The sequence below is a fragment of the Phoenix dactylifera genome, chromosome 2 (genome assembly GCF_051530095.1).
Source record: "Phoenix dactylifera cultivar Ajwa chromosome 2, Ajwa_hap1_PhDact_Kaust_v1.1, whole genome shotgun sequence".
NCBI classification, from domain to species: Eukaryota; Viridiplantae; Streptophyta; class Magnoliopsida; order Arecales; family Arecaceae; genus Phoenix; species Phoenix dactylifera.
Window position 1 is genome coordinate 44,371,359 of NC_143191.1, and position 22,720 is coordinate 44,394,078.

The 22,720-nt window shown below is 38.0% G+C and overlaps 1 protein-coding gene across 3 annotated transcripts in view; it reads left to right on the top strand.

The window, feature by feature from the left end:
• Positions 1-22,720, top strand: part of ABCC13 (multidrug resistance-associated protein 11) — a 45,579-nt gene that overhangs the window by 20,612 nt on the left and 2,247 nt on the right. For 2 of the 3 annotated variants that reach the window (XM_008805482.5, XM_088716561.2), the window contains 23 exons: positions 1,318-1,436; positions 3,913-4,010; positions 4,226-4,292; positions 9,315-9,432; positions 9,516-9,632; positions 9,745-9,825; positions 9,921-10,193; positions 12,640-12,741; positions 12,822-12,889; positions 13,115-13,246; positions 13,331-13,478; positions 13,878-14,164; positions 14,310-14,457; positions 14,622-14,797; positions 14,876-14,987; positions 15,101-15,154; positions 16,000-16,122; positions 18,315-18,413; positions 18,592-18,684; positions 18,832-18,942; positions 19,014-19,175; positions 19,340-19,527; positions 19,728-19,917. In XM_008805482.5, coding sequence (XP_008803704.4) covers positions 1,318-1,436; positions 3,913-4,010; positions 4,226-4,292; positions 9,315-9,432; positions 9,516-9,632; positions 9,745-9,825; positions 9,921-10,193; positions 12,640-12,741; positions 12,822-12,889; positions 13,115-13,246; positions 13,331-13,478; positions 13,878-14,164; positions 14,310-14,457; positions 14,622-14,797; positions 14,876-14,987; positions 15,101-15,154; positions 16,000-16,122; positions 18,315-18,413; positions 18,592-18,684; positions 18,832-18,942; positions 19,014-19,175; positions 19,340-19,527; positions 19,728-19,917 — 3,066 coding nt within the window. The remainder of the gene's footprint in view (positions 1-1,317; positions 1,437-3,912; positions 4,011-4,225; positions 4,293-9,314; positions 9,433-9,515; positions 9,633-9,744; positions 9,826-9,920; positions 10,194-12,639; positions 12,742-12,821; positions 12,890-13,114; positions 13,247-13,330; positions 13,479-13,877; positions 14,165-14,309; positions 14,458-14,621; positions 14,798-14,875; positions 14,988-15,100; positions 15,155-15,999; positions 16,123-18,314; positions 18,414-18,591; positions 18,685-18,831; positions 18,943-19,013; positions 19,176-19,339; positions 19,528-19,727; positions 19,918-22,720) is intronic. The other variant, XM_008805483.5, reaches the window with a different exon arrangement.

The following is a 22,720-nucleotide window of genomic DNA, read 5'->3' on the forward strand; positions in this document are numbered from 1 at the left end:
CATTTTGTGTGTGTAAGCTACTTATTATCTTGCTTTTGATGAGATGAAGCATGATGTAATAGGTTGCTGATCATTTGCCTTTTCTATCTAGTATCTACATTCTATTTATAAGTATATTCTTTAAGCATCTTTTTGATCTCTGCTTTAGATTTTCTTACTTCCACCTGCTTTCAGATCTCTAATTGAAAATGACTGATATAAGAGCTGCCATGAATGTGATGGAATCTGGTGGACTACATAAAACTGCATAGATGATAGATTAATATTTTGAATATATATATATATATATGTGTGTGTGTGTGTGTGTGTGTGTCGGGAGGGACTATGATGTATGTTAATTCCATATGTTTGGGGTGTTGCCCTCTACAGCGGATTTATTTCATACTTGCATCCTACACATATGCTCCTCTGGTTAGAGTCATTTATATGCGCAATTGTGATGCATATTATATTCCACATGCATCAAAATGTGAATGATGGACTCGTCGTATTGGCAAAAATAACCACTTCGCACTAGTCTATTGAACTAGGCAGTTTTATATTTCTTATTCTATCATATATCACTTTCTTAATTCTACTACATGTAAGCTGAATCTCAGAATAAAGCTTTTGCTGCCACAACATGAAATCTCACAATATCTAAAAGATTAAGGATTCAGGGTACGGTGTGCTTTGAATTTGAATTTTGAATTGGGGATTTGGGGCTTTGTTGATTTTTGGGATTTGTCAAGTTTAGATGGGCTTTCAGTTCTTATACCCTTCATAATGAAGTGATTGGATGGGGCTAGTCGCTTCCCGAAAAAGAACCTGTTCCATTTCTGATCATTTACTCAACAATATCTGCACTTTCTTTTTAAATACTCTTTGTTTGCTATATGATTGGACAAAGAAGAAGCAGTCAACTGCTTGCTCGAGCAGATAAAAGAGTGAATTTAATCATAAATTATGTACAACAAAAGGAGAGGTGAAAAAAATTACTGGTTTCTGAAGCACATATGATATGCTATAATTTTAATATAAATATCTTCTCATTGAACCACTGGCCTAGGCTTTAAAACATAAGGTTCTTTTCTTTTCACTTGTATGTGTAGATTATCTTATGATATTGGGCATCCGATAGATGTATAATGCTGATAACTTGAGCAATGAAGGTGGTAATTAATACTTCTAAGAAAATCTTTTGTTGTTATAAATTTACAGGCTAGAACCAATTTGTCAGGATATGAAATGATCTTGACTTCTCCTGTTAAATATTCATATGCTTTTCTTTTTTATTTTATTTTTATTCATAATGAATTTCTGGTTTGCAATTGGCAGTGCCTATTCATTAGCCAAGCCGAACGCTCAATTTTTTCTGATGGAGAAGTCCAAACTTTTATGTCTATAGATGCAGATCGGACAGCTAATTTGTGTAATAGCCTTCATGATGTGTGGAGGTATGACATTCTGTAAGAGCATTGCATGTTCAATTATTTATTTTATATGTACTATTATGTTTTCTTGTCTTTCTGTAACTCAGTAGATTTCATGCTTAAATGTAAACCTACTATTGTATTGCCATCTCGCTGATCATACATCAAGTTAACAAAAAATTACTGTGTCATGGATAGCAAAGTAGGATGTACCCTTTGGCCCCAAGGATCCTTCTTGGAATTCAATAAGGGTATAACATCCATGGTTCCCATAAAAATTACTCTTCAACTTTGGAGTAACATCCAAGAAGAAGAACACAACATGGTCATGCAGTAAAAATTATAAATTATTTCAATATTACGAGCAAGGTCGGCGGAACCGGTAGCGGGCACCGTACCGGTTCTCCGGCGGCACGAGTCGGTACAGGTCGTGTCGGGCCTGCACCAACAGAGGAGAAGGCACGCAGACCGTAGGAGAGGAAAAGAGAGAGGAGGAGAGGGAGAAAGGCCGGCGGAGGGTAGCGGAGGCTGTGGGTGGCGAGGCGGCGGTCGGTTCTCCTGTTTCGAACGAAACAGGGGTCCGACTGTGACCTTAAAAATTTTGCTTGCTGACTTTACTTAAAAATCGTGAAATTTTTAAGGCCGCAGCTAGACCCCTGTTTCGAAACAGGGGAACCGACCGCGGTCTCAACTCCTGCGGCCTCCCCCAGCCCTCCGCCGGCGTCCGCTACCCTCCACCAGCCTCCCGCCCTCTTCGTCCCTCCCTTGCTCGCTCTCTCTTTCCTTCTCCGGCTCTGGCAATGGATTTTGGTTTCATTATCGAAACTGTACCGGCGAGCCGTCGGTACGTCTCGGAACGGCCGGAACCGCCCGATTCGGAACAGTTCTGCCTCCTGACTAGGACTATCTGATAGTCGCACTTTTGTCATGAACCACCAACCTGGCCTGATATAATCAGGTTTAGGTTTTAGGTTTGGCCATTATGAATAAGTATGATCTTGGTTGTATGGTTTAACCAAACCTTTTCCTTGGTTAGTGATAACATTAGGAATTATACATTATCCATCTTGGCAGAGTCTGAAAGAGTTTTGGTGTCAGATCATCATGTAAAAATTAAAGTTTCTAAATTACACGTTGATATAGTAATAAATCGCTATGAATCTTTCACCTTTTTGTCATTTTCACCTTTGGAGACTACCTTTTTCTTCATGCATTAAGACTAGCATCTTCATCTCCAAGATCAACACAATATTTCTCCTGTATACAGGCATGTGACCTCCTCTCGAGTAACCTAGCCCTCCTCCTTGTACTCAATTCTTGTGATTATTCCTCGCTATTCTCTCTCCCTACTTTCCACTTTCTCTTTCCTACATATGGTTGTATGCTTTGTGTCCACCTTTACCTTGAATCTGCAACCAAAGGCCATATGTGATGCCTTTCCATATGTCATGCCTTTTTTCTTAAATGGACTCCTCTCTCTTTTCCGTATATAGTGATGGAAAAGAAGGCATAGACCTGAGACTGGAGGCCTTACAAAAATGACTTGAGACTAGGGGATATGGCTAGTAGACCTTGGTTAGAACTTGTTGATTGAAGCTTGTCGATCTTCTACAGCCCCATGCAAGGTCCGTTGAACAGGTACCAGGATCTGTATCGGTCAGCAGGCGAGTCGGTACCGTACTGGGTCGGTGCCGTATCGACACCGTAACCGGCACACCCATTTTTTTAAAGCTTTTCAGGTTTGTTTCCGGCATGCCCATTTTAAGCTTTTTAGGCTTGATTCCGGCACGCCCATTTTAAGCTTTTCAGGTTTGATTAATTGATAATCAATTTTTTTCAACTTTTTTAATAATTTTAAGTATAATTTGATATTTTGACATTTTTTGATATCTGTATGATTCCGGTATAACCTAAATGATGCATCTTGTTGGTTTAAAGTGATACAAAACATAAAATGATTAATGAGATATTGCATGCTACAAGAAGCAACATGAAATATCCTAAAATCAACTAGTGAGATGAAACATATAAAATAGTACAATCAATTACATATATTTAAAGTACAACATATATATTGAGTGTCACATCCACCACCCTTCCCCCCCAACCCCCCATGCTATTATTTTTTCTTGCTTATAAGCTCTTGAATTTCTGGTCATTTCTTGTTTATTTTTTTTTTCATTTTTTACGTATCCTGTATTTGATTCATAAATTTTGCAGGCAAAATGCAAACATAATGAGTGTCGATTTGACTAAATTGTAAACTGGTGCTTATACCTAATTTGTCTTGTCAATTAGTTACAGCATGTTGGTGGGTGTTGATGTTAGAAGGTTGCATAAATAATGCAAACAAGACTGACTCAAAAGCAAAAATAAAAAAATCTGGTCTCATTCTAGTTCTACTTTTTTCACTATTGGTAATGAAATACTTACCATTGGGGAAAAAACATCTTTCTCTCTCTCTCTCTAGATCTAGTTTTGACATTGTATGTTTTACCAGTTTGCCCCTGCAGATAGGTGTGGCACTGTATCTTCTATATACACAGGTCAGTTTTGCGTTTGTTTCTGGTGTTGCGATAACCATCTTGCTTATACCAGGTATGGATGCCACTAATTTTTTTCTGTATTGAGGTCATTAGCCCTGTCTTTTTCTTCTCTTCTTCCTTCACATGAATGTTGATATTATCAATCATTTAATCAATCACTGCAATTATATCTGTAGTCTAGGGATCTCTATCTTTTATATTTCTAATTAATCATATGTTTGCTGAATGGCTCAGCATTTTTGTTTGACATCACCACTTTATATGCAGTAAATAAATGGATCTCTACAATGATTGCAAGTGCAACAGAGAAAATGATGAAACAGAAGGATGAGAGGTATATCGATTTGGTTTGTTAATTTATGCTGTAGTAGGAAAGGATAAAACAGATCTTCATGAGACAAAATTGAAAAAAAAAATATGGATTAGATCTTATAGTTTGTTATTTTATATTTACCTCCATTGTTTCATGGTTGCAAGGAGTTGAAACCAATAAGGGTCATGTATCCTGTTTTTACCAAATTCTGATAAAATCAAATCTAACCTAGAGATTCTGGATACCTGTTATGGAAGAAAGTAGATGTTGCTTTAGCAACCAAACATAACCATTATATGTAAAGTGGATTGCATTTGTAATTTTGTACCATTGACATTCATGGAATTAGAGAGAATCTTCAATCAAATACTCTAGTTTCAGCACAATGTTCCCTGATGAGGAAGAGTAGTCAATGTTTCTCACAGTTTTAATGAGCCAGTGCCACATGCTTACAGAACTCTTACACTTCTCAGTGAGAGGTTCTATGCACACATCAATGAACCATCCATGTGAAGGAAAAAATTTCCGAGTTGTCCGATAAAATCGAACGCCAGGCATGAAAAATCAGTTTTAATTTTTTATTTTATTTTATTTATAACAATTATAAATATTAAATTTAACTTTTATGTAAAATTACCTCAAGCCCGTAGCGGAAGTTGGTCGAGGTAATTTGAATCGGGATCTGGATCTAGATCCCTGAAGGTAGCTCTGCAAGGCCTGGATCTGCAAGCCCTCTACTTCGCACGCACGTCGAGCTTTGTAGGAAGGTTGGACGATATCTGTATTTTGCAAAACCACTTTTTGCAAAAAGGACCCTAGAAGAAACACTTTTCTTTTCTTCTCCTTCTTCTTCTTCCTTCTCTCCCGTTTCCAACCCGAGAGCTTCAATTTTGGACTGATCGCAGAGGAGAAGAGAGGAGACTAGAAAGCCGGATTTGAATGCTTGCCACTGGGAGAAGATTGAGAGAGAAGGACCACTTCTTCTCTCTTCCTCTTCTCCTTTAGAAAAATCCCACCGAAGCCGCCTCTGTCTGTGAAGTTTCTTCCCAAAATTTCACGAACAGATTCACACCTTTTTCTCTCTGATTCGTTCTATATTCAAGAGGAAAACGTTGGTCTATCTATAGGCCAACGCAGAGAGGATTTAAGAGGAGTAATAATTGTCTTTACGAATCCATACGTTATAAATTCATAACGTTCGTTTCAAAAACAAACGTGGGGAAAAAATAGTAAATCCATCTGATAACAGCCGGATTTCAAAAATCAAATTTAACCGGAATGTAGCCGGTTCAAAACCGGACATTCCGGTCCAGACGGCAGAGCGGCCGGAGGCCAGATGGTGGCACGGTGTGGAGACGAAGCCGGGAGGAAGAAGGCTCTGTTTTCTCCTCCCAGGCTTTTCTCCATCGCGGTTCACAAAAAAATCCTTAAGGGTCCATGAGGGGGAGTGGTCCACGGGTCCATGGGAGTTTAAAAACAAGTCAGCCGTAACCATTTAAATGGGATTAGTCAAATAGGAAATGGGTTAGCCCATTTTGAAATAAAGCAAGCCTATTTGGTTCTAAACCAAATTGACAGCCCATTTGAATGATTTTTGACCCGAAAAAATTCCACATGAGTCCGACTCATGAGAGATACAATTAGGTCCAGTTTCGGCTCGATCCAAGTCCGACTTAGATCAGAACAAATACGAAATTAAATCCTAATTAAATCATGATCGAGCCCAATTACACTAATTTAGACCCAATCAAATCCAATTTCAACAATTGAGTCCTGATCAAGTTCAATTATATTAATTATAACTTGATTGACCCGAAATACAGACTTAATTAGTTGTTCATCCATGAAATTTAGCATATACCTCATGTTCAGTGCTAGCTGAACATAGACAGAACCAAATTCCAAATGACCCTCAATTTAATTCTTAATTAAATTGGGTCAAGACCTTCCTACTTAGCTTGACTAATGTGCGTGACTCCGATAAGTTCGAACACTAAGCCGGTAGTACATGGACTACTCCATGCACTAATCGAGGTGACCATCTAGCAATGATACCCGACGTCCGGATAGGTCAAATATGCAAAGCAACATTCAAGAACCTAGACGTATGGTTGTTGCATAATTCATCCCTATGACCATCGATGCTCAAGATGACCTCAGAGTGGACTGTCGAACTTTGGGTCCGGTCATCCATAGTGTATTTCAATTAATCAAATCAAGTGACCATCACTTGGTTTACCCTGGCCAAGGTTTTACTGAATTGAAATACAGCGAGACATCAACTCCTATAATCTGGAGCGGTCAATCCCATCTTGACTCGTACACAGACTTCGCGAGTACTTGACTGCACCCAGCATCCTTCCGATCCCTGAATTAGAAATTCAGGTCATCCAGTGCCTAAGTACAGTAAGTTGCTTGCAAGTCACCGGGACAGTCTCAGGTCTAAGGGGTACTTATGCCCATACGTTTTGCGAGCTAACTCCCGACAGTGGAGTGCTACGCAGGTGAGTCACTGTTCAGTGATGATGTACTCCTACATCTCACCTGTATGCCATACAGTGTCTCCACACTTCTTGGTTTAAGAGGACAACCAACTAAATGACACACAACGACCTATACTTGACATAGCTATTGTCACAGCTCATCATTTGGTCGCGAACTGGTTTAAGGACTAAATGATAAAACCTTTTTTATCCACTAAATTAGTCCTAAGGACTTCATCATAATACACAGGAGTTCAATTTGAAGATGTAACACTTGTGATGAATAGAAAATTGCCAGAATAAATTTTTATTCATTTTAATAAAATATATACATAATCCAATTTCTTACAATTAAAAATTGGCTTTGGGACACAATTTCCAACACCATGCACATCACGACTTAACTCTTGTAAGAAAATGGAATCCATGCATTGTATTCAGAAAATGAGATTCTTTGAAACCACTATATTCACTTTAGTTTTACCTATGTTTTTGCATAGCCAGTTTAAAAAGTTTTTGTTGCTTGTCATATCTCATCCATAATAGATAATGTTATAAATTTCTGGTATGAAAATAAAGTCCATTGACTTTGCAATGCCATTTTTTTATGTATCTTATCTTTCAACGATCATCTTGCAAACTATGAGTTACTGTCCAGTGTTGGATTGTGACCACCTAAACATCTAATATAATTTTAAAGTAAACAACACAGGATACCTCAACATATGACTTCTATCAGATATTGGAGACCTGGATAGAGTCACAATTTCAGATATTGGAGACCTGGATAAAAACTGCAATAGTACTATTCAGATAACAGTGACTATAACCATCTTTGTAAGTGTCACAATTTCATGGATCTTGAATGCATAGAGAAAAGAAATTATTGCAAGGCCTCTGTAGCTTAGTAGCAGGAATAATCTATATATGGTAACCTGCCTGTTTTGGAATTTTTCCAGAAGTTTGAACCTGCACCCACTTCCTAAGTTTCTTACTTCAAGTGTTTCTTTTTTGAAAAAATCTGCTTCTGCACGCCAGCACTCAAAGCCTATCCCACCTCCTGCACCTGCTCCTGATTTTGGCAGCTAAACTTTATACATACAGCCATTCTTGACATATAGTTTTTGTAATTCATCTATACTTTGCATATCCTTTTGTAAGAGAAGGGGGTGGAACTATATTTTGTATCTTCTGATACAATAGGTTTTGCTACTTGACAATGTTCCAAGTTAGATGGCAAGCCCCTTTGTTGCCAACTTCTGACTGGGTCATTATTCCAATTCTAGAGTTGACAGTTAATCTCAGTTTGAGAGCTGGTCGTTGAACTTAGGAAGGCTTTAGTGAATCATAATGTGATCAAATATACATAGAAAAAGGCTCCAGACCAAGGTATGTGTTACCGACCGAACCGACGTACCGGTGGAGACCGGTACCAGTTCGGTACCGATTGGAATCGGTACCGAATTGGTTCAGAAAAAAAAAGAAAAGGCGCGGACGCACGCACGTCCGTGTTTTGCCACAGAGTGGCATTAAAAGCCCATGCAGGCTGCTCCGCGTGGGCTCACTGCCCTGCGCGGAGAACCGCGCGCGCGAGGTTCCTTGCGCGTCGACACGCGGTTCGCACCACGTGGAGCGCGCGCGGGCGCGAGTCGGGGACGCGTTTCCCCACTCGCGCCCGCACCCCCGTGTGCGGGCGCTATTCCCTCGGCCTCTCTTTTTTTTCTTCTCTTTTTTCCCATTCTCCTCTTCTTCCCGAGTCGTTCTCTTTTCTTCCCCTCTCCTCCTCTCTTCTCTCGTTCCCCCCTTCTCCTGCAAGCAAGGGAGGTCTTCTTCCCCGCGAGGTGCTCGGGAGGAAGAAAGAGGCCTGGTAGTCTTCTTCCCCGCAGGAGAGGTCTTCTTCTCCCCTTCGATAGGTAGTCTTTACCACTCTCTTCTTTTTTCTCTTTTTCCTCTTCTTTCTTCCTCCTTTTTCCTCTTCTTCTTCCCCGCGAGTACCGGTGCAAACCGGTGCGGTTCACACCGGTACCGGGCTTGTACTGGTGCGAACCCCACCGATACCGGCTTGTACTGGTGCGAGCACCGGTACGGGCAAGGAACCGTTCGGTTGGGGCCAGAACTGAATTCTATGGCTATACCATACCGGTGGCCGGCACCGGTATGGTACAGACTGAACCAGTCGATTCCGACCAGTTCACCAGACCTTGCTCCAGATTGAATTTTAAAGGTAAACTTCATGGTAGTGATTCCTCTACATTCATAAATTGTACTAACTTTTCAAAAATCTTGCATATAATAAGGCATCGTGTATTTTATTGAGAACCCGCAGCAGTTTCTATGCCCATAAGTCAAGGGGATAGTGAGTTACATCAGCCTGCTATTTTCTATAATATAAAAATTCATATTTTGCAATATTTAAGCCTTCAGAATCAAAGAACTATAACAGTTAACATTTTTGATTTCTTTTTAAACCATTTATGTATGCTATCTTCGCTTAAAGCCTGCGATACCTCATTTTTTTCCTGCACATAATTCACATGCGACAACCTGAATACTAGAACAGGATCAGAGGTGCTGGAGAACTTATAACATATATCCGAACATTAAAAATGTATAGCTGGGAGCATCTATTCACCAAGCGTTTGATGGAAAGAAGAGCGATGGAAGTGCAACACCTCTCAGTATGTGGCACTTAGTTTCACCTAAAAGAAATTTATCATTGCTTTAGAATTTATATGCTGAAAATCAAAGCTACCATTTCTAGACAAGGAAATACTTGGATGCATGGTGTGTATTTTTCTGGGCAACAACACCGACACTTTTCTCTCTATTTACATTTGGCGTCTTCGCACTGATGGGTCACTCATTAAGTGCTGCTACGGTAACAAAATGACGCTTATTGTTCCATTTGTATGATATTTTATTTGTCAAAACACTTTGGACTTTAGTTGTAATTTGTGTATCAAAATGCCTCCAAATTTATCTTCTTGCAGGTTTTCACTTGTGTAGCCCTTTTCAACACATTGATCTCTCCTTTAAATTCTTTCCCTTGGGTGATCAATGGATTGATTGATGTAAGTTGTTCGTTTGTTATTTTCTATTTTATTATTATTATCATATTAGAGGTATGTTGTTCAAAATGCTCCATTTAATGTGAAATACATCACAGGCCATGATATCTTCCAGGCGATTGAGCAAATATTTGTCTTGTCCTGAGCATAATTCTGAATGTGAGCAGTCTTCTGGTGGACGACTAAACACATACGGTCCCTCACCTTGTCTCTTTGAAAGTGAGGTTGATGCTGGTGCTAATCCCAAAGCTATTGTTTTCCAAAATGCAAGTTGTGTTTGGTCTAGCAGCTATGAGGTGGGGAATAGTGTAATCTTGGATGGCATCTCACTGGACTTTCCAAAGGGCATCTTTGTTGCTATAATTGGAGAGGTGAGTGTATTAACTTTTTTTTTTGAAGGTTTTTGCTGAATTTGAAGAAGGAATTGGATTTCATTGACTACTACATCAGCACTTAATTATTCATAAGCTTGCTTTTGATGACTTCTGTAATTGTCTATGGAGAATCTTTGAACTACCTTGGCTTTAGGTCATATTTGTATGAATCGTAACAAGTTTCAAGTCAGGATGATCGCTTGTTAGGAAAAATAAATCTTAGAGATCTGCCAAGCTTGCTCAAGTGTCTTTTATAATGGTCTATGGGAGATGTTCAAATGACCTTGGTTTTAGGTCATAATTATATGAATGATAACAAGTTTCAGGTTGGAAGTATTACTAGTTAGAAAAATGAATCTTAAGGATGTGGACCAACTTTCTTTGAGCAAGATGAAAGCCATAAATGTTGTGTCTGTAAGGTTATTGTGTAATGGATTTGGAAAGAAACAAAAAAGATCTGGTAATTTCTTGCTAAATTGGCTGACTGTTGACTCTTCTATTAGGATTTATAGTATTGTATATTGTTCTTATGGACATTGATGTTAAAATATGGAGTTCCCTCTTGATCAAAAAGGCCCTAAATGATCTGGATGTAATCCTTGTATCGGCATTAGTTATATATTATCGATCATACAACCCCTTATATCATTAAATATCACCCAATCATTTTTAGCAACATATTAAACTTTATAAGTACAATTTCTATATATTGTTTGATTATATGACTTATATAACTACGTAGTCCTTAAGCATATAAATTTAACAAGTTATTGCAGTTTTTAACTTCCAAAAGCAAAAGAAAGAGTATTGGACTTTGTGAAGTTAAAAGCAAATGACATGTTTAAACCCATGGTTGAAAATATTTTTCGTAGTATACTCAACCCCCAAAAAAGAATAATTCAATTGATATATAAGAGTTGCTATCAAATTTGGACCCATTCCATAAAATATAAGGGAGCTAATAACGATGTTAAGGATTTCATAAAATACTAAGAAAGATGTTAAAAGGATAGTAAGGCTAATAATTTATATGATAGGTTGGATTCAAAAGAAAGTGAGAATGGATTTTACAAAACAGCTAAAGATAGACAAAGGATCAGGGTCGGTGGAACCGTCCCGAATCGAGTGGTTCCGGCCGTTCCAAGCCATACCGGCGGGTCACGGGTACGCTTCCAGCAACGAAAACGAAATTCATTGCTGGAGTCAGAGAAGGAGAAGAAAAGAGAAAGCGAGTGAAGGAGGGAGGGAGAGGGAGAGGGAGAGGGCGGGACGGTGGCGGAGGGCTGATGGAGGCTGTGGCCGGTTTTTCTTTTTCAAACGAAATGGGAGTCCGACCGCGGCCTTAAAAATTTGCGATTTTTAAGTGAAGTCGGCAAATTGCGAAATTTTTAAAAATCGTAAATTTTTAAGGTTGCGGCTGGACCTGTGTTTCATTCGAACAGAAAAACGGGTCGCGGCCTCGCCTCCGCCGGCGTCCGCCACCCTCCACCGGCCTCCCTCCCTCTCTCCCCCTTCTCTCTCTCTTTTTCTCTCTTCTACGATCTGTGTGCCCTCTTCTCCGTCGATACAGGCCTGGCATGGCCCGTACCAACTCGTGCCGCCGGAGAACCGGTACGGTGCCCCGTATCGGTTCCACCGACTTTGCAAAGGACAAACTAATGATGTTGATCAAGTTAAATGTATTTAAAGTGAGGAAAATAAGATATTAGTTAAAGATGAGGAAATTAAATAGAGATGGAGACATTATTTTGAAAAATTGTTAAATAAGGATTTTATGGAAGAGATCTTTATTAAAAAAGTACAATTAGGGAGAAGTCAAGGTTTTATTTGTACAATTAATAAAAGCAAATTGGAGATAGCTTTGAGAAGAATGCAAAAAATTAAAGGCATCAGGGCCAGATGAAATACTTATTGAGATTTGAAAAATTATAGGAGATATTGGCTTAAATCGGCTTACTAATCTATTTAATGAAACCATGAAAACTAAGAAAATGCTAGATGATTAGAGAAATATTGTTGGATTGGTCTATAAAGGTAATGTACAAAATTGTTCTAATTATTGGAAAATTAAGCTTATGGGTCATTGTGAACAAAAAGAACCGTTTCAAATAATCAATTTGGATTTTGCTTGAAAGATCTATAGTGGTGGGGCTAGCTTTGTACTGAGACAATTGGTAGAAAAATATAGAGAAAAGGGAAAAATCTATATATGGTGTTTATTGATTTAGAGAAAGTTTATGATAAAGGTGCCAAGAAGAGTGATCTCATGGGCTTTAAGAAGGAAGGGTGTCTAGCAAGTATTATAAGAAACTAAATGAGTTGCATGCATATATATTATATCGAATCTAATTTATTAGCCATGAATTTACATTATGTTTGTGGTCTCAGTATTTTGTTTATTATTTTTGCCTTGTACACTTGGTTGTTGGTTGTCTGTTTTCAGGTTGGTTCTGGCAAGTCATCCTTGTTAAATTCTATTCTGGGAGAGATGCATCTTATTCGTGGTGTTATACAAGCCTGTGGGTCAATAGCATATGTGCCACAGGTTATCCTTGCATTTCTAGTTCAAATGAAACTATAATCATAGTAGAAAATTTTTATGATTGTTGTTACGGGTCAATGTAGGTTCCTTGGATCCAGTCTGGTTCAGTTCGTGACAATATTTTGTTTGGAAAGGAGTATGATGCTAGAAGGTGGACTTTAGTATATGTAACATTTTACTCCTTTTTATCAGAAATTGCCTTCATTAAATGTTTATTTTTGTTTTCATTTCAAGCAAGCCTTGCTTTAATATTTTTATAGAGGTTGAAATCTTGTTCTGTTGTAAGTTAATTCTACCGTAGTTCTACAAAATGCCTGGCAGAAATGTTTTTCTGTTGCACTTCCTGATTGATATTTGGAATTTTATTTTAAAACAGGTACAGAGAAGTATTACAGGCATGTGCACTTGACATTGACATTTCACTGATGATTGGAGGTGATCTAGCATATATTGGAGAGAAAGGAGTCAACTTATCTGGTGGGCAGAGAGCCCGTCTCGCATTGGCAAGGTGAAGTCTCATTTATGCAGAAATTGTCATTATGAGGTTTAGACCACTGTCTGTTAACCTTAAAACTACCTTAAAACATTGCAGGGCTGTCTATTGTGACTCTGACATATACTTGCTTGACGATATACTTAGCGCAGTTGATTCGCAGGTTGCTTGCTGGATTTTACAGAGAACTATACTGGGTCCTTTAATGAATCAAAAAACACGGGTACTATGTACCCATAATGTTCAGGTTTGCTTTTAGGAGATCCTTCACCATTATTTTGCTTGATGTAATAAGTTATATGTTAAGTTTTATTGTAATGGTCAAATGAATAAAAAATTAATGTTTTTTTTTAATAATGTCGTGCATTCCTGATAATTTCATGGACAATAAAGTTGCCGCTTTGCTCGTTTCACTTTTTCTTATCAGTGCTGACATAATATCATCACGACATATGTCAGTACATGTACCAACTAGTTTTACTTTTTATATGGTTACAATTTGTTTTACTTGGATACTCCATCTATACATATAGTTATTAAAGAGTTGTAATAATATTAATAGTCTCCTGAAGATGGTCGATAACATTAAATTTTTCTGCTATGAAACAGATGAAGGAAAAAATTACTTTTTTCTGTCTTTATACAGGCAATTTCTTCTGCAGATATGATTGTGATCATGGATAGAGGACATGTAAAGTGGGCTGGAATGTCAGCCAATTTCTTAGTGTCACCATATTTGGCAACTTATGTACCAAATAATTCAAAGTTCCCATCATCTCAATTGTTAGGAAAAGAAAGCATGATATGTGCTTCTGATGAATTGAGGTCTAATGTTCTGCTAGAGAGTGGTTTCGTAGCAACTTCTGAGGAAGCACAAGAGACTGCTGAAACAGAGTTTAGAAAAGAGGGAAGAGTTGAACTTAGTGTTTATAAGTGAGTGATTATTTCATTAAAGTTTGTGCCAGTTTAAACCAAAATATCTAAATTGTTATATATTATTATGCCAGTGAAATTTATTGGTTTGTTCTCTCAACTTTTTCCTTGTATGACTGAAAAGTCATTGTCTTCACTTCAACAGGAGTTATGCTACCTTTGCCAGCTGGCCTGTTGTTTTTGTCATATGTGTTTCAGCATTTTTTATGCAAGCATCTCGCAATGGAAATGATCTCTGGCTATCGCACTGGGTTGATAATACCACCGGAACTGAGAACACAAGATTTTATCTGGTAAGGTTTGCATCTTTTCATTCATCCAACTTGCTATCAAGAGCTGGTTATGCCATCTATGAAAATGTTGTAATAATATGTTGTTTATATGTTGAAAATCTACTTGATGGAAGGAACACATATTCTTACATAGCATAGTAGTTGAGTTTTGATTGTTTCTATAGGTTATTCTCTCCATCTTTGGCTTGGTGAATTCCCTTTTCACTTTAGCAAGGGCATTCTCATTTTCATACGGTGGTCTACGTGCTGCAGTTCAGGTGCATACCAAGCTTCTGAATAAGCTTGTCGATGCACCTGTACATTTTTTTGATCAGAATCCTAGTGGGCGAATACTCAACAGGTTATGATTAGTATGGTTTTTTAAAAGCTTCTTGCTGTTCAAAAATTCCTACTCAACAAATTCTATTATTCTATGCAGATTGTCCTCAGATTTGTACACACTTGATGATTCTCTTCCTTTTATTCTCAACATCCTCCTAGCCAATTTCTATAGTCTATTGGGCATTGTGGTGGTTTTGTCCTATGTGCAGGTAACATAACTCTTTGTTATATAGATACAACATCAAATTTGATATTATTCTCCATTATCAAAAATTTTGCATCAAATTAACTCTGCTTGTCATCCTTACATAACATTGTGCAGATAATTTTCTTGCTTTTGTTGTTTCCATTGTGGTATGTTTACAGAAAATTGCAGGTACTTATCCTCCCACGTTTTTCTTCTGATTGTCATAAGCTATTTCATTTCCTAGTTTCTATAAGATAAGTGTCAAACTGATAAAGGCCTATATTTTGGGATATATATATATATATATATATATATATATATATATATATATATATATCAGATCTAAATAATATTTTATTAACGTCCAACCCAAAGGCTTAAGTTAGCAGGTGGAGAGGCCTATGAGTATTTTATGCCATCAAAGGTACTTTGCCTATCCAATCTGGGACTATTCCCATTCTCCAACATGACTAACACCCCCTCTCATGTGTTGAGTTTGGAAGGATGGACATGTGGATTCGTAAGTGGGAGCATGGAGATGTTGGTAGACAAGGAAGACAGTTGGACAGTTGGCCACTTGGCCCTCATACCATATTAAATTATTTGACCAAAGGCTTAAGCTAGTAGGTTAATACCAACAAAGGTCCTTTACCTATTCGATGTGGGACTATTGCTATTCCCCAACAATTTGTACCTTCTATTTATTTTTTAAGGTCAATTAACGTTATGGCAAGCTTTCAAATGCCGATATCCTCTAAAGAACAGACCCTCCTCCTAAAATGTAATTTACTATTGCAATGGAAATAACAGGGTCCAGCCTAACTGGTTTTTATCAGAATGAAATATTGGACTGTTGTTTGCCATTTTAATGTTAAGTAATGGACATTAATGACAAAATAATTTGTTTTTTGACAAAATGATATATTATTTTTTGAACTTGTTTCAAGTTTTGGACTTGAAAAAGGAAAAATATTCACTGTATGTAGTCATATAAAGAGCTGAGGGATAGTTTAATTGTCATGATTGTCGTACAGTTCTACTATAGGTCCACGTCACGTGAACTGAGGCGGCTTGATAGTGTTTCTCGCTCACCTATCTATTCATGTTTCACGGAAACATTGGATGGCTCATCAACTATAAGGGCGTTCAGAAAAGAGGTAAAATATGGTATCCTAGTTTCGTTCGGGCAACCTCATTATCAAATTTAGTCATTTTATTATTTATTATCTATTGTTACTCTCTATTAGGCATATCTTATTGCAGTATGTTGCTAAATCATGTGATTTTGGTTGATGTTTTTTTTTTTAAGAAAAATGGTCATTAGAACCCCTATCTAAGACAATCCCTCAGGGTGGCTGAGATATCCATATACGTTAGTTGAGTTACATGAACCGATAATAAGATTTTGAAGACCAATCCATATTTATGCCTTGGCACTGTCCCTAGTTGGGAAGTCAGTCAGCTACAGCATTAACTTCTCTACATATATTCTCTATCTTGACTTCTTCAAAAGCTACAAAAGTATCAAAATGTCCTCTATGATAAGTCGTATCATCCAAGGGATTTGGTCACCTTGATGCAGTATAGAAAGAAGGGTGAGCAAATCTGTTATGGTTCTGAATCTTCTGTATCCCTGTACAATGGCAATTTGCATGGCCTCCCTGATTGCCCAAGACTCTGCAAATAGAGGACCATGTTCAGACACTGATTCATGTTTTATGACATTATCAACAATCCTAAAACCTGTCACAAGAAATATTGTGCAATGCATTCACAATAGTTACTCTAGTATAGATGAGATGGTTACGTTGCTATTAAAAATTATCTACAAGCCTCTAATGAAACTTAAAATAATTTAATATAGATGGGATGATTACATTGGCGGTTAAGGCAAAAAGAGAATGCTGTAGAAGACTATCTAAATGGAGGAATGGAGGCACATATGAAGGCTATGAGCCTATGAGGTGGCTAAGAAGGAATTAAGAAAGTGGTACGAGAAGGTAGGTTCAAGATGCATGAAGAGTTATATAAGTTAGAAACTAAATTTGGGGGAAAAGATTCCTATAAGATTGCAAGACTAAGAGAAAGGAAAACTAGAGACTTGACTCAGGTTAAATGCATCAAAGATGAGGAGCAAAGAGTTTTCGTAAAGGAAGGTGGACCAAAGAAAGATGGAGAGGTTATTTTGATAAGCTATGTAATGGAAGTTAAGACAATTTAGGATACCTTACTAGTTCCATTGAGGATAGAAATGTTAAGTTATATGTAGAATTAGAGTATCTGAGGTAAATGAGGCATGAAATGGATGAAAATAAGAAAAATGGCTGGATCTGATGGAATCCATATTCAAGTTTGGAAGTGTTTAGTGATGTGGGACTAACTTTGTTGACAAATTTATTTGATAAAATTTTAGAGAATGATAAGATACCTGGTGAATGGAGGAAGAGCATTATAATCAATGTATAAGAAAAAAGGTGATATTAAAAATTATCTACAAGCATCTAATGAAACTTAAAAATTTTTTAGGCCTAATTTTCTTTTGAACATTCTTGAATCTGCATGTACTTTTTAGGGAAAAATTGAATCCCTAGTAACACGCCCAATATTTATGTTGGCACCAGCAGGGTCTATATTGGCAAATATCTAAATATTAGTTATATATGACATGTACATATTTTAACAGTTGCATGTATTTGTGATGAGCTGTGCAGATATCATATTATATTAATAGTGGTCAAGTAAATGAATTTGTTCATCTTTTACCACGGTTATGATATTTAAGCACCATCCAAGCATTACTATATCCAGGCATTACCTCCCACACTGTAAAGAGAACATGAAAGTAGCCTAGCAAATTCATCACATAATCATGTCCTCTTATAATGGGTGAGAGTTCCTAGAACTTACAGTTTTGATTTCAAATGGTGTGAGTTCTCAATAGCTATAAGCAAGGTTCGCCGTACCAATACTGGACCCCGTACCGGTGCCACACTAGTATAGTGTTGGTACGGTACGATACGGTAGGAATTTTTTTGGCATACCAAGGGTCAGTACGCAGCCCGTACCGGTATCAAATTGGTACAGTATTGTATATCCGGTACCATCTGGTATGGTATGGCATACCATGGCTATAAGTAATATCAAGCATGTGAAGAGTTTAATTATGCAAATTTAGGATGGCATGAATGATAGATATCTTTCTTGTGAAGTCGATTTGAAGGCCTGCAGCTTGCTTTAGCATAATTTTTAATACTTCCAATAATTTCGTTTTGACTTCCAAATTTTAATAAAACTTTCAGAACTTCTATTTTGAGACATAAATTTTTCACCTAATGAGGTAAATGGACAGGAATTTTTCCTGGCTAGATTCATGGAGCATATCACATTGTATCAGCAAACTTCCTATTCCGAACGAACAGCAAGTTTGTGGCTCTCTCTGCGACTCCAAGTATGGTTCTTTCTTTTTTATTATTTTTAGCAGTACATATTCATTCTGTACTATTGAACTCCCTTGCATATAATCAGCCACTTGAAGCAGCTGGTTGTATAGGATATTTAGCTTTCGTCACTAATAGTGGTTGTTTTCAAGAGTCATATTTGTTGCAATGACCAGAGAAATGTTTTAGTTGCTGGCAGCATTTGTTATTTTATTCATTGCCGTGATGGCTGTTGTTGGCTGCCGTGGCAATTTTCCACTTAGCTTTGGTACACCTGGACTGGTAAGTTTTCCCATGAAACATATTCTTGACTGTTAAAAGCCACATTCTTTAGGTCTTAATTTCAGCAAATGAGCAAAGTCGATATTTGTAGAGGTCATCTCAAACTTATGCCTGTCTAAAACTTAGGGATAGTTTGATTGACTGCAGGTAGGCTTGGCCCTGTCTTATGCAGCGCCAGTTGTCTCATTGTTGAGCAGTTTTCTTACTAGTTTCACAGAGACAGAGAAGGAAATGGTTTCTGTTGAGAGGGTGGTTGAGGTGAATTGATAATCTTTATATGGTTCATTCAAATGTTGACCTATCACTGATGCATTTTCTACTTTTTGTAGTACATGGATATTCCTCAAGAAGGACTTCAGGGATCACGATCTGTGCATCCAGAATGGCCTATGCAAGGACAGATTGAATTTGAACATGTTACTCTTAGATATAAGCCATCATTGCCAGCTGCTCTAAATGATGTTTCATTTTATATTGCAGCAGGCATGCAGGTCAGTGCATTGTGGAGATCTGTTACAGAAATGCAAACATCAATTTAGTTGATAGATTGCACTATGGATGCATGTTATCTGATCAGTGCTTCAGGTGTTATTGCACTTGCTTTTGAGATTGTTTGCAGTATCTTTTCTGACCATTGTTTATTATACCATGCTAGGTCGGAGTTGTTGGAAGGACAGGAGCTGGAAAATCCAGTTTACTTAATGCACTCTTTCGCCTTACTCCCATTTGTAATGGGCACATTTTAGTTGATGGCGTTGATGTGGCTGATATTTCTGTCAGGAATCTTCGTGGACATTTTGCAGTGGTTCCCCAAAGCCCATTCTTATTCGAAGGCTCTCTAAGGTACCTCCAAGCAATGAAGTTTGTATTATGATCCCTCTAAAAGATTAGTTTTTCTTTTTTTCTATGTTTCTCAAATTAACATGTTTGTAGTCTTTTTAATGCATGGGATTTTAGTACATAACATGTACCATGTACTTCCTATTTCATGTATTTAATTTTAAGCATGCAAGGTTTTTAATTTTGTCTTCCGCATGTCCTAGGGAAAACCTAGACCCATCTGGTATGACAACAGATGAAAAAATCTGGGAAGCTCTTCAGAAATGCCATATTAAAGCTGAGATAGAATTAGCTGGTGGACTTGACCTTCCTGTAAAAGAAAGCGGCACATCATTTTCAGTTGGTCAGCGGCAGCTTATATGCCTTGCACGGGCAATTGTTAAGTCTTCTAAGGTAAGACACTCCAATATGACTTATCATGCATAAGAAATTAAGAATTGTAACTTTGTAGGTATTTAATGTATTCTGTCTGTATAGAAATATAATACATATGAACAGCTGTAGTATGCATGCCTTCACCTAAATGCAACCACAGGAAGTTCCTAAATCAACATTTTCTCCTGTTTGCTTATTGTTTCTCAATTATACTGGCATTATTAATTGATTTGCCTGGGTCTGTTTATATATGAATTAGTACAACATAAACATCCTCCACAAAGCCATTGACCAGTATAGCTTCTGAACAGAGCACACATTATTTTGTGTTTGACATTAGTTTCTCCTCTTTGGATATGGTTTAGTTGTTATACTGGTGCTGCTAATACTAACAATGGGTTTTGTAAACATTTTCTCCTGTTTGGGAATAGTTTCTTATTTGCTTCATTATACTGTGCTATGCGTACATATGCCTGTACCTGTTTAGCTATGTGACAGATAAATCTGGATTTGTTTAGATTAAAAAAAGTACAACATAGGGAACTTCCCAAAGCTGTGTTCCTCAATTGTTGACCAGTATAATTTCCTAGGAATGTGGGCAGGAGTTTATGTTTGCTATTAGCTTTAACAAAATATTATATGGGATATTAAACCTTGGAGCATATGTTCTCAAATTTCCGAGATAATTTTGCTGCAGCGAAATGAATAACATGATGGAGCTTCTACTACTTTGGTTGATAGGACTCTTCCGACTTCTAGATTTATTTTTTTGAGCAGTTGTTTTAGTAGGATGTGTAGACTATTGCTGAGAGTTTCTAGTTTAATTTATGGTGAAAATTATAGTGATTGGGTGTTGGCTGTGGGATTAAACAGTAAACAGGGGAAAATAAAGACTGAGGTAGTGAGATCAATATATATTTCACCTGAAAGGACAACCAAATTTAATTAAAGTTAATTCTTGCCTTTCCTATGGCTACTTATTTCCTGGAAGGCTGTAGCTGTTTTACTTTATTTTGCATAATTATTTGTCTATTTAGCTTACCAATGTGGATGTAATGAAGTTCAGTCAAACCAACATTTAAGCTATGAAGAGTGTTGCCAAAAACAGCTGTTGAGCAAAATGTGGTTTCATCATAATAGTGCACTTTCTGCAGAACCAGTGACTATTGTGCATGTTGCAACATGTAGTGGGCGGATGAGGATGTTGCCATTGTTGTGGAATATGACACAACAGATGTGATTCTTACTCCTTGTTGTGGAATATGACAATCAAGTGGGTCATGTGGATGGTAGGCTACCTGGCATGAATACTTCATGCCAGTCAGTGATCATGTTGCAAGATTTTGACCACTATATGGTAGATGTTGCCATTGACTGAAATCATGCAGACCTGAGGTCACACAGGTAGAAACCAATGACACAAATTGACATCAGATTTGTCAATCTCCAATACGAAGTCTGAATCTGTATCAAGCTTGGAAAGTAATTCTATTGCTTTACACCATGAAGTTTGTAGATGCAAGGCCGCATTGTTTGCAAGAAAATCCACTATTGTGGAAAAATGCCCTACATATATAATTACAAAGGCTATAACCCTCCATGTTCTGTCTCCAACAATTTTCTTAAATATTCTATATGTGGCGGAAAAGTTTCAGTTCTTAAGCAAGGGGCGCACATGCTCGCTCTCATGCCATGATGGTCAATTTATATGTGTTTTTTCCTCTTCTCAATTGATAATGCATCCATCAACAATTGATAAGTTCGTGTTCTTAATACAATGTATATGCTGACTTCAAACAGAAGAGTAAGTTTCAGAGTATGGTTATCATTGCTCATATGTTGTTTGTGTCTGAGTGTGCATGCATACTTGTGCATAGAATACGTATCTCCAATGGTATTCTTAAATATATTGAAGTGGCATAAGAAGTCTTGGTTCTTAAACAAGGAGGACACATCCAACTTCTCATGCCATCACAAGTCAATTTATCTGCAGTTTTTTTTCCTTTTCAATTGGATAATGCATCAATCACCAATTTGAGTTTGTGATCTAAAGTAAAATGTATATACTATATGCTTATACCATATCTGATATAGATGTTTGATATTTATAATGCCAAAATGCGATCCAAGATTTCAAGCATAGATCGTGTGTGCATGCACACATGCATACTCTCCTGCTATTCAAATCAATCTATGCTCCACAGTCGGCAGAACCATCCTGAACTGCCCGGTTCGGAGCGTCCCGAACCGTCCGGGTTGGGGCGTCCAGAGCCGTACCGGCGGTGGACCGGGATGGTTCTGGCAATGAAACCGAGACCCATCGCCGGAGGGGGAGAAGGAGAAGGAAAAAGAGGAAAAGAGAGCGGAGGAGGGAGGGAGAGGAAGGAGGAGAGAGGCCAACCGTCCAGCAAAGGCCAGGGAGCCTCCGCGCAGAGGAGGCGGAGGCTCCCCGGCCTTCGCAGGATGGCCCCGCGTGGAGGCTCCCTGGCCTTCGCCGGCTAGCCCCGACCATCTTCTCTCCTCCCTCTTCCTCTCTCTCCCTCCCTTGCACTCTCTCTCTCTCTCTCTCTCATTTTCTCTTTTCCGTTCTTCCTCTCTCCCGCCTCCACTGTGTCGGTACAGAGCCGACACAACACGGCGCAGGGCCATACTAACCCGTGCCGCCGGGCAACCGGTACGGGGCCTGGTACCGGCACAGCAGACGTTGCTATGCTCATCTTTTTCTTCTCATTTGGATAATGCCCCAATGACTGATTGATGAATTTGTGATCTTAAATGCAACATATATGCTATATGCCTATACCATTGAAATCAACTGGCC